Here is a 15657-nt window from a genome sequence, read left to right on the forward strand (position 1 = left end):
TCAGCAAATAATGGTCGCACGGTAATTAAAAGGGCAGTTTGAGAAACGCATAAATTTCTTACAAGCTCCATTTTCGATTTTTTTTTTAATAAATTTTTTTTTCCATCTTTGATTTTTTTTGAAAAACAAAAAACAAAAAAATTTTCTGAAAAACGACAAAAAAAAACCAAATAAAACGTAAAAAAAAAAGTAAAAAAATTCTTCTTTTATCTCGGTTTCCGGAATTTTTTTTTTTGTTTTCTCTTCACCTTACATTTACTAAATAGCTAACGCAAAAATAAAAGAAAATCCGAAAAAAATTGATTTTTTTCATTTTGGTAATGAGTACACAAATTAAGGAACAAAACTTGTTCCTTTAATTGTTTTGTAAAACTTTGAGTAATCGGCCCGGACAAACGGTTCAATGGATCAATCTGAAAATTTCCAGGGTTTTTTGGGATACAATAAGCTGTAAAATCACCTGGCAAAATTATTATTTTTATCAATATTTGCAGAGTAGCGATGAGTTGACTAAAAAAACAGAAAATGGCCATTTTTTGTTGGTTTTTCAAATGGATATCAAGGATGGAAAAAAAAATTTATTAAAAAAAAAATCGAAAATGGAGCTTGTAAGAAATTTATGCAAGTTTCTCAAATTGCCCTTTTAATTACCGTGCGACCATTATTTGCTGAGATATCAATAATCAATAACAAAAGGATCCTTTTTTATTCGAAGGCTGATATCTCAGCCGCAAATTGTCGTACAGAGAAACGAGAAAAAATCAAATTGTAGCTAAATAAATTTTCTAAACGAGCCATGAATTCGTTTTTTTGAAAAAATTTTTCCCGGCCTCGTAGACCTAAAAAACAAAACCAAAAAATTTAGAAAACTTTTGTCCCGACCTTTTTCTTATGATTTCGCAAAAACCGTGGCTCAAAAAAATATTTTGCTGGAAAATCTTCAAACTAGAGATTTTAAGCTTCCATTACCTTTCCTTATATTTTTTGATACGATAATTTTTCACGAAAATACAGCCTTTCAAAAATCACTAAAAAATTTATAAAATTTTTTTGTTCTTTCAATTTTTTGGATAAGTGTATATAGTATACCTAAATATATTAGACTGAGCCAAAAAAATTTACTGTATTTTTATCTCATAGCTATATCGAGAATATTATTCAGAATGACAAAAAAAAAATTTTTATGAAAGTGTTATGTCCGACTTCGCAACCTTTTTTTTTTTAAAATTCATGTTGAACGCTCCAAAGGAATAAATATTCCATTTTCTCATAAGAAACCAGGAGTAGTTCAATTGCAGAGATTTCTTCTCCCGTCTCTCATTCCCTTATTCTTAGTCCCCACTTAGTAATAACTTCGGTCACTCTAATGCCATGTAAAAAAAATTCGTTCCAAAAAGATTCCAAAAAAGTTCTCGATGTGGAACTTCTAAACATGAGACAGATTAGAACTTCGAATGGAACTTTTTTGGAACGTTTGTAATTTTGATGGTAAAAAAAAAAGATTTAATGAGCAAATTTAGAGTCGAAAAAAGGACGTTCTTTGAACTCTTTTTGAACTTTTTATGGACGTTTTTTTTGTTCGATAGAAAATTTTAAAGTAGTGATTTTTGAACTATTTTGGCATGTTTTTGGAACGTCTTTAGTCTACGAAAGATGCAAAAGTAGTTATTTTCTGATGTTTTTAGATCGTCCTTTTTAGCTCCAAAAAAGGGTCAAAAGTAGTCATTATGGAACTTATTTTGAATGTTTTTGGAACGCCTATTTTAGCTCAATAAAAGGTTCTGAAGTAATGATTTTTGAACCATTTTTGAATGTTTTTGGAACGTCGTATTTAGTCCATAAAAAGTTCAAAATCGGTGACTTTGGAACTTTTTTGGAATGTTTTTGGAACGATTTTTTTAGTCCGTCAAAAGGTGGTGATTCTGGAACTTTTTTGGAATGTTTTCGGAACGTTTTTTTTAGCTCCAGAAATGGGTCCAAAGTATTCATTATGGTATTTATTTTGAATGTTTTTGGAACGCCTAGTTTAGCTCAATGAAAGGTTCTGAAGTAATGATTTTTGAACCATTTTTGAATGTTTTTGGAACGTCGTATTTAGTCCATAAAAAGTTCAAAATCGGTGATTTTGGAACTTTTTTGGAATGTTTTTGGAACGACTTTTTCAGTCCGTCAAAAGGTGGTGATTCTGGAACTTTTTTGGAATGTTTTCGGAAAGTTTTTTTTTAATCTCCAGAAATAGGTCCAAAGTGGTGATTTTTAAACTATTTTGGAATATTTTTAGAACGTATATTCTTGTTCTACAAAAGGGACTAAAGTTATGATTTTCGGACTATTTCGGAATGTTTTTGGAACGACTTTTTTAGTCCATAAAAAGGTCAGTAGTGATAATTCTGGAACTTTTTTGGAATGTTTTTGGAACGACTTTTTTAGTCCATAAAAAGGTCAGAAGTGATAATTCTGGAACTTTTTTGGAATGTTTTCGGAACGTTTTTTTTTTAGTTCCAGAAATGGGTCCAAAGTAGTCATTTTGAAACTTTTTTGGAATGTTTTTGGAACGTCGTTTATAGTTCATAAAACGTTCAAAATCGGTAATTTTAAATTTTTTTAAAATTTTTTTGGAACGTTCATTCTTGTTCTACAAAAAGTTCTCAAGTGATAATTTTCGGACTATTTTGGAATGTTTTTGGAACGACTTTTTTAGTCCATAAAAAGGTCAGAAGTGGTGATTCTGGAACTTTTTTTGAATGTTTTCGGAACGTTTTTTTTTTAGCTCCAAAAATGGGTCCAAAGTGGTGATTCTAGATCTTTTTTGGAATGCTTTTGGAACGTCTATTCTAGTTCTATAAAAACTCGGATTTTATGATTCTGTAACTTTTTTTGAATGTTCTCGGAACATTCTTTTTTAGCTTCAGAAATGGGTCAAAAGTGGTGATTTTGGAACTTTTTTGGAATGTTTTTTGAAAGACGTTTTTAGTCCATTAAAAGATCAAAGGTGGTGATTCTGGAACTGTTTTGGAATGTGTTTCGAACGGTTTATTGGCTCCAGAAATGGCTCAAAAGTGGTGATTTTGGAACTTTTTTGGAATATTTTTGGAACGTCGTTTATAGTTAATAATAAGTTCAAAATCCGTGATTTTGGAACTTTTTTGCAATTAGTCAGAATAGCTTTCTAGAACCTCAAATCGTCAAGATTTTATAGAAATTCTATTTTCGAAAATCGGACTAAAACCAAAAACTTCCCGAATTTTTGAAAATTTTCAATTTTCTGATCGGGAAGTTAAAAAATTTTGAGCGTATAGTAGTTGAAGATATTTGAAAGAGTTGTTTTATAGCAAAAATGAAAATTTTTGGAATTGACGATTTTTTTTTCCGTATTTATAAAAATTTTTAAATAGTCGGCTTTTAGACTCATTCATTCCAGAAAATGGATTAAAATTATCTTATAAAAATTTTAAAAAAGATAATTTTGAGCCAAAAGTGTAAGCATTTAAATGGTACTAAAAAAGTTTGTACCTCACGAACCCTTATTAAAAAAAACAATTCAAAACGATTAGAAATGATTCAAAACAATTCAAATTTAATACTACCTAGATATACATCCATCATTAAGTAAATCTTTTTGTTTAATCAGGGTTAATAACATAGTAAAGATAAATTGAATTTTTTTTTTAAATTAACTCCGTTCTTTTTCTCGAAAAAAGCATAAATAATTATTTTTTGGTCTGGATTGTCAATATATTGAAAAAGTAGACGTTTCAATATTGTGTGTGTGTGTGTGTGTGTGTGTGTGTGTGTGTGTGTGTGTGTGTGTGTGTGTGTGTGTGTGTGTGTGTGTGTGTGTTTGCTCAATTAATTAAACTCATTGATTCGCTTAATTAATCAACATATTTATTGTAAATTATTTATTAATTCTCCGAGTCACTACTCAATATGAAATTACGTAGTAGAAATTTTTTTTTAATTGGTTTTTCTTTTTTTTTATTTTCAATTGACTTCTGTTTTTTGTGGGTGACTTTTGATTCTTTCTTTGCTTGTGAAATTTTCTTGTACTTTAAACGTGTAGCACAGCACATTTTAGTAATTATTTCTCGAAATTTATTCTCTTTTAAACGCATACTTTTTTTACAATTCATGTAAACGTAATCTGAAATTAGAGTTAAAGTAATTCATTTTTTATAGCAAATATTATTTGGCCGTCAAGCATAAATTTCTTATAAATTATTGTATAATGAATACCTTCTACTTAAAAATTACATACACACACATCCATACACTCGTAAACACATATGCATGCACACTAGGCCGATTAAAAGAAAATCATTTTTTTTTTAATTGATCAAACGGGGTAGTCTCAACGAAAAAAACTACATGGTGTTCTAGAATCTGTGGGGTGTCCCCTTGAAAGCTAATTAAAAGTCAGAAGTTGAAAAAATTTTTTTAATTTAAGTAAAAAATCTAAAAATGAAAAGCATTTTCTTTTGAATTAAAATGAAAGTGAAGTAAAAAAAAATCACATTCGACAATTATTAGACATTTTCCACGATTTTGGACAAAGAAAAATTTTTTTCGTTGGAACTACCCCGTTTAATCAATTATTTATTTAAAAAACGAGTGGGCCACCTCAAAATGTTGAATAACAAATTTTTTTTTTCTTGAAAAATGTTTGTTTTTTATAAGGTACAAATTCTACCCCCATGATAAAAAAAAAAAAAAAAGTTTTTTTTCAACCCACCCTAATAAACACACACACGCACACTGTAAAAAGAGCGGTGTTAAAAATGGACTCGTTTTAACTCCGCCCGGTGTAAAAATAAAATTACACTGGTGTAGGAGGAGTAATACACCGGTGTTAAAAATACCGGTGTTAAAGCGGGGTAACCGGAGTAAAAGCGGAGTAATACCAGTGTAAAAGCAAGGTAACAGGTGTCAAAGCAGAGTAATGCCGGTGTAAAAGCGGGGTAAATCGCGTCCGCTGGGAGTATTAACTTTAAAGAGTATAAAACATAAAAAATGTCAGTTCTTTATGAAAATTAATAAAAAATATCATTTATTAACAAGTATAGTGATCGAGTAAGTGAAAATATTCACAAAATAAAATATTTTAACACCGGTAAAGAATATCTACACCGGCGGCGGCGTTATTTTTACTCCGCTTTCGGGGGTAAATTTAACACCGATAATTTTAACACCTACACCGCTTGGACTTACCCCGGTGATTTTTTACAGTGCATGTATAAGGGAGACCGGGGCACGAAGGCCCCCTTAAGCCGGTTTTTCTTCTTGTGCCGTTTGACCATCAAATTCGTTTATATTTCATCTATTTCGGAAGAATCAGTTGAAATTTTGAAAAAAATCGAAAAAAAATTATTTTTTTTCTGGGGCACGAAGGTCCCCTCCCCCTAAAATTATAAAAAAATTTTTTTTTTCATTTTCCGTCAAGTTATGACCTCTATAATGTTTTTACTATATTTTAAATCAATATGTGATATGTGGGGCAAAATGAACCACTCGAAAAAAAAAATTGTAACGAAAAAATTAACTTGACGGAAAATAAAAAAAAAATAAATTTTTCGTTGCAATTTTTTCTTTTTTCGAGTGCTTCATTTTGCCCCACATATCACATATTGATTTAAAATATAGTAAAAATATTATAGAGGTCATAACTTGACGGAAAATGCAAAAAAAAAAATTTTTTACCTAATTTTTGAGGGGGGCCTTCGTACCCGAGGGGGCCATAGCACCCCGGTCTCCCCTACTCACATGTACACATGACACGCTCATGCACTCACCTACACGTTCCTACATACACGCCTACGCACTTGCATATATTCACACACCAACCCACAGTTTCACACACATTTATTCAACACATATACTCAAAATCACTTAATACACACTTGTATTTGCATCGACAGAGACTTACGCTCTCACACATACTCGCATGACCGAAAACACGTGTACCTAAACGTACATACACGCCTACACACACGTACTCAACATATATACGAATTCAACACACACACACAAAAAAAAAAAATTCTGGACTGAAGGTAAATATTCTTGATTCAAGAAAATTTTTTTGGAGACCTAAATTTTCTCAGATAAAGAAGAAATCTTCTCCAACCAAGACGAATTCTCTTGGCTCAAGAAAATCTTGACTTGGTTTCCGAAAACGTTTGTCTTCAAAAATATTTTCTTGACTCAAGATATCTGTTTTTTCTGTGCACACACACACACACACACACACACACACACACACACTCACAAACACACATTCATACATGTACCTTGACCCACACACATGCACACACACACACACCCACACATTAAAAAACATAAATAAATATACAAAAACCTCTGATAGCATTATAAATATTTGTGCGAATTTTTTCTCGTTTTTTTCCACCCGTGACCGACATGTTTAATAATTTTTTTTCTCCAACGATATGCTTCATCAATTTTGTGGCAAGCTTTGACGGTTTCTCACGAAAAGTGCGCGTAACTATTTCCAAAAATGTTGGGCTTAACCATACTTGAGTTCCTGGTATGAGTTCAACCTGATATTGACAATATTATCAGTACACGGAGAGAAATTTACGGTTAGAATTACAATATTTTATGGAAATGGTTCCCATATCGTATAGTAACAGGTTTTTTTCTGAATACCGATTATATAAACAGTGCCTATATAAGTATCGCATTCATTCCTATCTTCATTGATTTCATTCACATCCCGACTAGATTTTTTATAAGGACCTGACAAGGTCCTTATCAGGTTAACCTTATTTCAAATAAGGTCCAGATCAAGATATCCTTACGAGGAACTGATATGGATGTAACGCTAATGACTCATGAGGTCCTTACCAGGATAACCTTATCTGGCCCTTACCAGGATATCTTCATCAAATCATTATCAGGTTTGCTTTAATAGTAATTATTTTTAAAAAAACATTGAATTGCGAAAAAAAAATAAGAAAATTTTAATTAGATTGAGAATGTGATCTAATGTATTACGAGCATTACTTGGAGGAAGTAAACATATTTTTAATTGATGAAAAAATCCCGATGACTGCTGGGCTCGAACCTGCATCCTTTCGATTCAAAGTCTTTGAAGAGATCCACTGCGCTGACTCACATATGTGGTCACGTAATTGTAAATATTATATTCATTATGATATCAAAAAATAACTGATGAAGAAGTAAAAAATCTATACTGCAAATAGACCTAATTATCATCTTAATATATTATTGTTTTGTACTTTGTTTAAGTTTTAGCCAGTAAATAAAATATTAAAAGAAATTGGATAACTTTTTCATCAGTAAGGATATCCTCATGTGGTCCTGATAAGGAACACGTCAGGTTGACCTCATAAGGCAAACCCTTATATTAACCTGACAAGGTCCTTATGGTACTTCAGGCAAATCAGGGAAAAATTATAGTCGGGATACGATATTGGAATAGTTCCTATGGAATTATGGTAATGATTCCTGTAATATTAGGATTTATTTCCATATGCACTTAAGAACCATTACAATGCTGGTATAGGACTAATTCTTATTTGCCTATGAGAACTGTTTCTCAGAGTATTGTAGTTATAACTATAACTCTATTATCATACGATGTGGGAACTCTTTCCATAATTATAAGAATCGTGCCTATAATTATGAAAACTTTTCACAGAAATTATAGGAGTATATCCCACACGGAGAAAAATGCTAGTCAAAATTAAATAATAATTACAATCACAATGAAAAATTTGCTATCTCAAATAAAAAATTACAATCCATAAAAAAAATTACGATGATTTGAAGAAAATTATTTGTTTATTTCAATTATTACTATCTAGATTGTAATTTTCACTTATCATAATAATTACAATACAGCTTCGTTAAGTTTTCGCTTTGAAAAAATCAATATTTGATTATTCATATGAAAATAGTTCAATGTTACAAAAAGTAGAAATTGTTTTCAGAATTATTAAAAGTTAGTACATTAGTCGCAGATTTTGGTTCGTAGTTGATGAATATTACATCTCCAATATAATTCTACGTAGGTTACTGTACATTTTAGAATGTCGGTAAGACAAATTGCTACTCCGGGAGATAAAATAACTATTTGAGATTGTAAAAATTACAATCTGGATTGTGAAAATTACTCGCCAGAATACATCTTTCACAAAGCGCGTTAACTAATATTTACTAAGTACAATAGTACAAATTATTGGTACATTATAATTTTTATTTGTCGCTAGAAAATTTTATTTTGACTGTAATAATTTTTATAATCAATAGAAATTATTATTCTAAATAATATGTTGTAATTTTTTACTTTGAGTTTTGTAGAAGTTTTGATTTTGTTTTGAACATTTCAAGAGATTACTTCTCAGATTGTAATTTTTTTTTTAAATTTAGTAAAAATTAATTAATTTTTTTCTCCGTGCATTATTCCAAGTAATTATTACCATAACGGTATATGGACTGATATTTCATAAACGTACTAGAAAAGGTTACCATAATCTTCTCTCCATGTACTATTAAGAGAATTATAGCTACATTGTCTATACACTTAACATAAGGGTGCTTATACTAATATATTAATTTTTTTTTGTAAATTTTATATCTCAATTTACCTTTATTTCTTTTTTTTCGTTGCTTTTATTAGCATTGTTTTGGAATGAATTTTTAGTAGTATTTCCGTTTTGTTGGGCGTATAGAATTTTCAAATGGTCAACAACATTTTCCAGGAAATTGATATAATCGAGTGTAACTGTCAAATTGAAGGGAAATGTTACAATTACTGTTGTAATAAAAACATGATAGTAATAAGACGATATATACAAAGACATTCACTTCATAAATATTCAAATGAATGTTTGTAGACTACGAGAAAAGTAGGGAAACCCTTCCTACTTTTATATATATATTAGGGTGCGTCATTTCAGAGCAACATTTTTTTTTTTTTAAATGCATGGAGAAAAAATCATAGTTCAACAAAAAAAAAAAAAATTTTCGCGCAAGAAAAAAAATTCTATGTCGATTACAGACCTAGCTCATTGAAAAATTCGATTTCCTTTACGACTAGTTTCAAGATGATGTCCGAGTGTATGTATGTGTGTATGTACGTATGTAAATATCTGTAACTTTTGAACGAATGAACCGATTTTGACTTCCAAGGTGGCATTCGACGCGGCTTGTTAATATCTACACAGAAAAAACAGATATCTTGTCAAGAAAATATTTTTGAAGACAAACGTTTTCGGGAACCAAATCAAGATTTTCTTGAGCCAAGAGAATTCGTCTTGGTTGGAGACGATTTCTACTTTATCTGAGAAAATTTAGGTCTCCAAAAAAATTTTCTTGAATCAAGAATATTTACCTTCAGTCGAGAATTTTTTTTTTGTGTGTACAGGCTGTGAAAAATTGAGCTTGGTCGGTACTCCGATAACTTTTGAACAGATGGATTTATCAAAAAATGATAAGAGACCATTTTTGTAGAGCGTTCAATTTCCTACAAAAATATGTATTAGACTATTCGATCTATCGATCTGTTAACGAGTTAAAAATACTCAAAGCTTAAAAAAAAATGTTCCCGTGTTATTTAGATGGGAAATCGAATTTTTCAATGAGCTAGGTCTGTAATCAACATAGAATTTTTTTTCTTGGGTGAAAAATTTTTTTTTTTGTGTTGAACTATGATTTTTTCCACAAGCAATTAAAAAAAAAATGTCGCTCTGAAATGACGCACCCTAATATATATGTTAAGTAGTAAAAAATATTACCTACATGGTAAATTTTAAAATAAGACATTTAAACATTGATGCTAATGAAAGTATAGTCTACGATTACGATGTTAACGTCGTAAATTTTAGTGAAATTTTCTTTTCGTGTATACTAGACTGTGTCATAAAAAAATTTTTTTTTTTTAATTAAATACATCTCAAAAGTTACTTTGATACAAAACAAAAATCCTCCTAAAATCTCAGATGTTTCTAAAAAATTGAGATGGTGCACGGGGGGGGGGCCTCTTTCCCATTTAAAATACGCTTAAAAAAATTTTTGTTTTCTATTTTGTAAATAACTATGTGAAATATTTGTTTCAGATTTTTGAATCCTGAAATCTGGTAGGAAATTAAATTCTCTACAAAAAAGATTTTTTGTGTCATACGTTCAAAGTTGATAGCCAAAAAATCATAGAGGTTGAAACTTAGGGAAAAAATATCACATTTTTAAGATGAATACAATTTTTTTGTTTTTTATTCGTTACCTATAGTTGCTATATCAGGATTTTGTTTTTATTATTTTGCAATTTAAGTCCTAACAAGAAATGTAATTATCTACAAACTTGGTCTTTAGAGTCGTTTTAATAGAGCTCATAGAAAGAAAGTTACAGAGCTCTAAAGTTGAGAAAAATTTAATTATTGAGAATCAAAATTTTGCAGTCTAATATTATTTTGACGGATTATAAATCTAAAGAACATAGATACAATGAACCTGAATTTTTAATTTCAATTACAATTTAATTTTGTGGAAATATAAAAAAAAAAAATTTTTTTTCTCATTAATTCAATCTTACTCAACTTTAGAGCTCTGTAACTTACATTCTATGAGCTCTATTAAAACGACTTTAAGGACCATTTTTGCAGATAATTACATTTCTTATAAGGACTTCAATTGCAAAATAATAAAAAACAGAAACCCTGCTAGTTAACGAATAAAAAACGAAAAAATTGTATTCATGTTAAAAATTCGATTGTTTCTCCTTAAGTTCAACCTCTATGACTTGTTTGTTATCAACTTTGAACGTATGATACAAAAGATCTTTTTTGTAGAGATTTTAATTTCCTACAAGAACTCAGAATTGATGAATAGGAAAAAGAATATTTCCCATAGTTATTTACAAAATAGAAAACAAACATTTTTTTCAATGTATTTTAAATGGAAAATGGGAGCCCCCCCCTCACGTGTGCCAGCTCAATTTTTGAGATGCAAAACTGACATTTTAGGAGGATTTTTTTTTTTTTATAAAAGTTATTTTTGGAAAGTATTTAATTAAAAAAAAAAAAAAAAAATAGCATGCTACATACCTAGGGAGAAAAATAGAAAATGCGACCCGCACAATATTATCGCGAAATCCGATGGTTTTACTGTCTTCCCGAGGTACGTATACATTTTTTCATCACTGCAGGATGGGAAATTCAATTATCATAAAAATTGTATTTAAAATATTAATAATATAGCCAATAGTTACTACGGACTGTGATTGATTTTATTATGATGTTTAAAAAATTCCATTTTATACAAGTCATTAGGATTGTTTGTTTTTTCTTTATCGGTTACCGTCCCATTAGGGCCACGTGCCTAAAATCATTAGGTTAAACAATAAATTATCAATAAATTTGACTTTTGAAAAAAAATTTTTAAGCATGCGAATTTATTTTTCTTAAGCATTTAACCGGAAAGGACTATATATTTTTAATCTTTTCAAATAAGGAACGCAAGCGAATTTCCCATCAAGGTGTGACAAAATAATCATATATTATTATTGTAATGAATATTATTATAATTATAATTATTATTATTATTATTATTATTATTATTATTATTATTATTATTATTACTGTAGGGAACTCCATTATCATCGCATCCATTATTTACGCCATTTTTTCCATCAACAATGGTACCAGATGGTCCAGGAATCGATTCATCCGGAAAATTCTCATTCATTGATTCAATCGATGTTGTAGTATCACTCGACGAAGATTCGAGATTCGAAGTAAATAACTTTACAAAAAAGATGACATTAATAAATCGTACTTTGCTAAAAATTGCGAGTTAGTAAGGATTTTATTTTAGTCTTAGTTAACTCCATTACTCGTTATTCGGGAGTATAAGAAAAATTGCTTTGCGTAGAAAATAAATAACGTTTTTTTTTTCAGCGGAGAAATTTTGGAGTAATTTGGATTTTACTTAAGTCAGCATTTACTCCAATCCGCAATTTAAATGATAAAATGAACTTAGATTTTATAGAAAGTAAATTTTATGAAAAATAGTTAATAAAATGATACATTTAAGGCAGTACTCTACTTTGAGCGTGCAAAAAAAAGCTATTTTTTATAAATTTTTTATGTTATTATGAATAAAGATATACATGGAGGGTTTGTTAGGCTTAATAAATACACTATTGCAATACATTAAAAAAATTTTTATCATATATTTTATACATTTTTAACATACAAAAACATCATTTAAATATAACGCCTCGATTAGTAGGTGCGTCTGCGCGTGGTGTTAAAATTTAAAAAATGAACAAGTTGAAACAAAAAATTTTTGAATTTTCAGATTCAACATATCTCTAGCAACCGGCTAAACTAGGATCATTGCATGTACATAAAATATCCTAGTTCAGCCGGTTGCTAGAGATATATTAAATCGGAAAATTCAAAAATTTTTTGTTTCAACTTGTTCATTTTTTAAATTTTAACATCAAGCGCAGACGCACCTACTACTCGAGGCGTTATATTCAAATGATGTTTTTGTATGTTAAAAATGTATAAAATATATAATAAAAATTTTTTGAATGTACTGCAATATTGTATTTATCAAGCCTAACAAACCCTCCATGTATATCTTTATTCATAATAACAAAAAATTATAAAAAATAGATTTTTTTTGCACTCTCAAAGTAGAATACTGCCTTAAGTATGAACAGTTAAATGTAATTTATTTCTTGGAAATTATTACATCACTGTATTACATAAAGAATATTCTATTGCATAAAAAGAAAATTCATTACAATTTTTTTAAAAAACATTTATCAATATTTGCAAAATAATGATGAATTTGCTAAAAAATCCACAAAAGAATATTTTTTACGTTTTATAAGGTAATAGCAAGAATAAAAAAAAATTTTCTTTCATTAAAACACTACTGAGGGCTTATTGGAAATTGATTTATGTTTTTAAAACTGCCTGTCAATTTACTGTACGCTTATTAGTTCATGAGATATCGATAATCGAAGGCAAAGGGATCATTTTCCCTTAAGCGGCTGATATCTCAGCAATAAATTGTCGTACAAAACGAAAAAAAAAAAAAAAAAATTGAAGCAAAATGATCAGGCTAAATGACTGACACTGGTTTAGTTCTGAAAAATTGTTTTGAGCCCACAGACAAGTTTAAAAAAAACAAAAAAAATTTGAGTGTATATCTGATCATTTTTAATGAGTGTGTATTTGATCATACCTCAAATTATTACTTTTGTGAAAATTATAGATAACAGGTATAATTATGATTTACCTGATTTGCAGTTAATTTTTTTAAATTATAAGTCTGGATTTTTTTCAGAAATTGAAGTGTCACCACTGTCTGAAGACGTATCTGAATCGATGAAGTTAAATTTTCTTAATTTTTTTACAGTTGTCATCAAATTGGCAGAATTATTAGGTATACTACTTTCTGGCAACGTTTCAAATTGCTATTAAAAAAATAATTTAATAATAAGAACATTTAGTCTAGTTCATATTTAAAATAAATTAATATATTTCACGTCGCGTTAAAAAAAAATTCAAAAAAAATCTGAAAACCGGTTGAACCCGCGGGTCAGCCCCAATACTTCTCGCTATTTTCGAGCTTCTTGAGCTCGAAAATATTATTATTGTATCTTCCACTGCAAAAATATAAGTCATAAAAAAATAACAAGAAATCAAATTATGAGGCGATTAAAAGAGTGTAAAGATCAAGAGCCGATTTAATTTTTGAAGCATTTGGTCAATTATATTGTGAGTTGTCCGAAAAAAATGTAAAATGTTATTTTCAATTCTTCGTCACCGATATTTTTCCATCCAATTAACCAGGATCGATGTTTAACGCAGCAACCGACGTATTTTATTGGATTTTAAAGCTGACTAGATTTAAAAATTGATCGGTTTAGTTATTTCAAAGATATTTGTAATAAACCGTATTCAACGATAACTCTCGAACGAACTAACCGATTGAGATGGTTAATGTGGCAATCGACGCGTTTTATCAAGTTTTAGAACTGATTAAATTTTAGAATCGATCAATCAATTTTTTTTTGAAAAATTAAAAAAAAAAATTTTTTTTTGTAATTCTCAATTATCTCACAGTTTGTTTGATACAATGATGAAATTCACATGAAAGTTAACGGCTGCAAAGCACTTTCGATGGCCGAACAAGCAATTCAAGTCGGATAATTAGTTAAAAAGTTTACATACATACATACACACACACATGGTTACCTGCGTTAATATCCCCGGACAAAATATCCCCGACAAAATATCCACGACAAAATATCCCCCGACATAATATCCACGCGACAAAATATCTCCAGTCAAAATATCTCAGGATAAAATATCTTCATGACAAATTATATGTAGACAAAATATCCACGAATATTTACGTTGACCAAAATTTTTAATAAAAGCAATTTAAAATAATAAGAAAGAAATAAGTATGAAACGCTAAAGATTATATTGAACTTCTTTACTAACATTAATAAAAATAATTGAATTGAAATACAAAAAAACGTAAACTTATTGATTAATTTAATTACTGTAAAGAATATAATCTATTATCAACTATTAGTAATTACCAACTATTTAAGGTCACTTTTCATCAATAGTTTTAGTCAAATTTAATATTAATCATAAATATCTGAATGCATCCGTTTGCAATAAAATTGTGCCCTTTTTTCAGAGGTTTTGGGTGTGTGTAATCACAAAAATATATGAACACACATACGTGCAATAGGACGTGTCTTTTTTTCAGGTATTTTGTGTGTGTGTAAATACAAAAATATCTAAACGCATCCACTTGTAATAAAATTATGCCCTTTTTTCACAAATTTCTTCATCGATTATTCAACGATAGGGATATTTTGTCATGAAGATATTTTATCCTGAGATGTTTTGTCGCGGGGATATTTTGTCGCGTGGATATTATGTCAGGGGATATTTTGTCGTGGATATTTTGTCGGGGATATTTTGTCCGGAGATATTAACGCGTGTCACCCACACACATACACCCGGACATTTTGCTGAAAATAGTCAGAAAAGATTCCTATAATTTTTAAACGTTGACATCTGATACAAAATCGATTTTCGAAAATCGTGGAGAAAAGTTTTAAAAATTTCTAATTGCCTTTGCAGGAAGTTAAAAATTGAGAAGTTATTGTTTTCGGTCCGACATTTTGAAAATTAATTTTTTATCAGATAACGATGTTAAATTTGACTTATTTTACTTCAATTAGTACTAAGTAAGACACGACGATTATAAGATCAATATATATCGAATCAGTTCAATTCTCGAAAAGATAGATATTCACTGACTATAGATTCTTGAGTTTCCATCAAGCTGTCATGAGAACTAATGCAAGTTTCATCGATTTCTTCAGTGGTTGCGTCTAGTGGGATAGTTTTTTTATTATATTTCACTCCTACAACATCTTCATCGTCACTGCTGGAGCTTGATTGAATCCTATATTTTGAACGCGTTGATTTCTTCTAAAAAATTCGAATTAAGAATAAATTATGTTTAATAAAAACCAAAAACAAATTTTAAAAAACCGAAAAAAATATTTGTAGCAATGTTTATACATTTTTTTTATTTATTGCGAACAAATTTTGAATATTTCGAAATTAC

General features: G+C 29.3%; 1 protein-coding gene across 9 annotated transcripts in view; it reads right to left on the reverse strand.

Annotated features, from left to right (window-relative positions):
- LOC130677904 (synaptotagmin-7) overlaps positions 1 to 15657 on the reverse strand; it is a 1016663-nt gene that overhangs the window by 904888 nt on the left and 96118 nt on the right. For 5 of the 9 annotated variants that reach the window (XM_057484877.1, XM_057484884.1, XM_057484859.1 and 2 more), the window contains one exon: positions 15345 to 15518. The exons of the other annotated variants lie outside the window; for them this stretch is intronic. In XM_057484877.1, the coding sequence (XP_057340860.1) occupies positions 15345 to 15518 (174 nt within the window). The remainder of the gene's footprint in view (positions 1 to 15344; positions 15519 to 15657) is intronic. 9 annotated transcript variants of the gene reach the window in all.

The sequence above is a fragment of the Microplitis mediator genome, chromosome 1 (assembly GCF_029852145.1).
Source record: "Microplitis mediator isolate UGA2020A chromosome 1, iyMicMedi2.1, whole genome shotgun sequence".
In the NCBI taxonomy this organism is placed as follows: domain Eukaryota; kingdom Metazoa; phylum Arthropoda; class Insecta; order Hymenoptera; family Braconidae; genus Microplitis; species Microplitis mediator.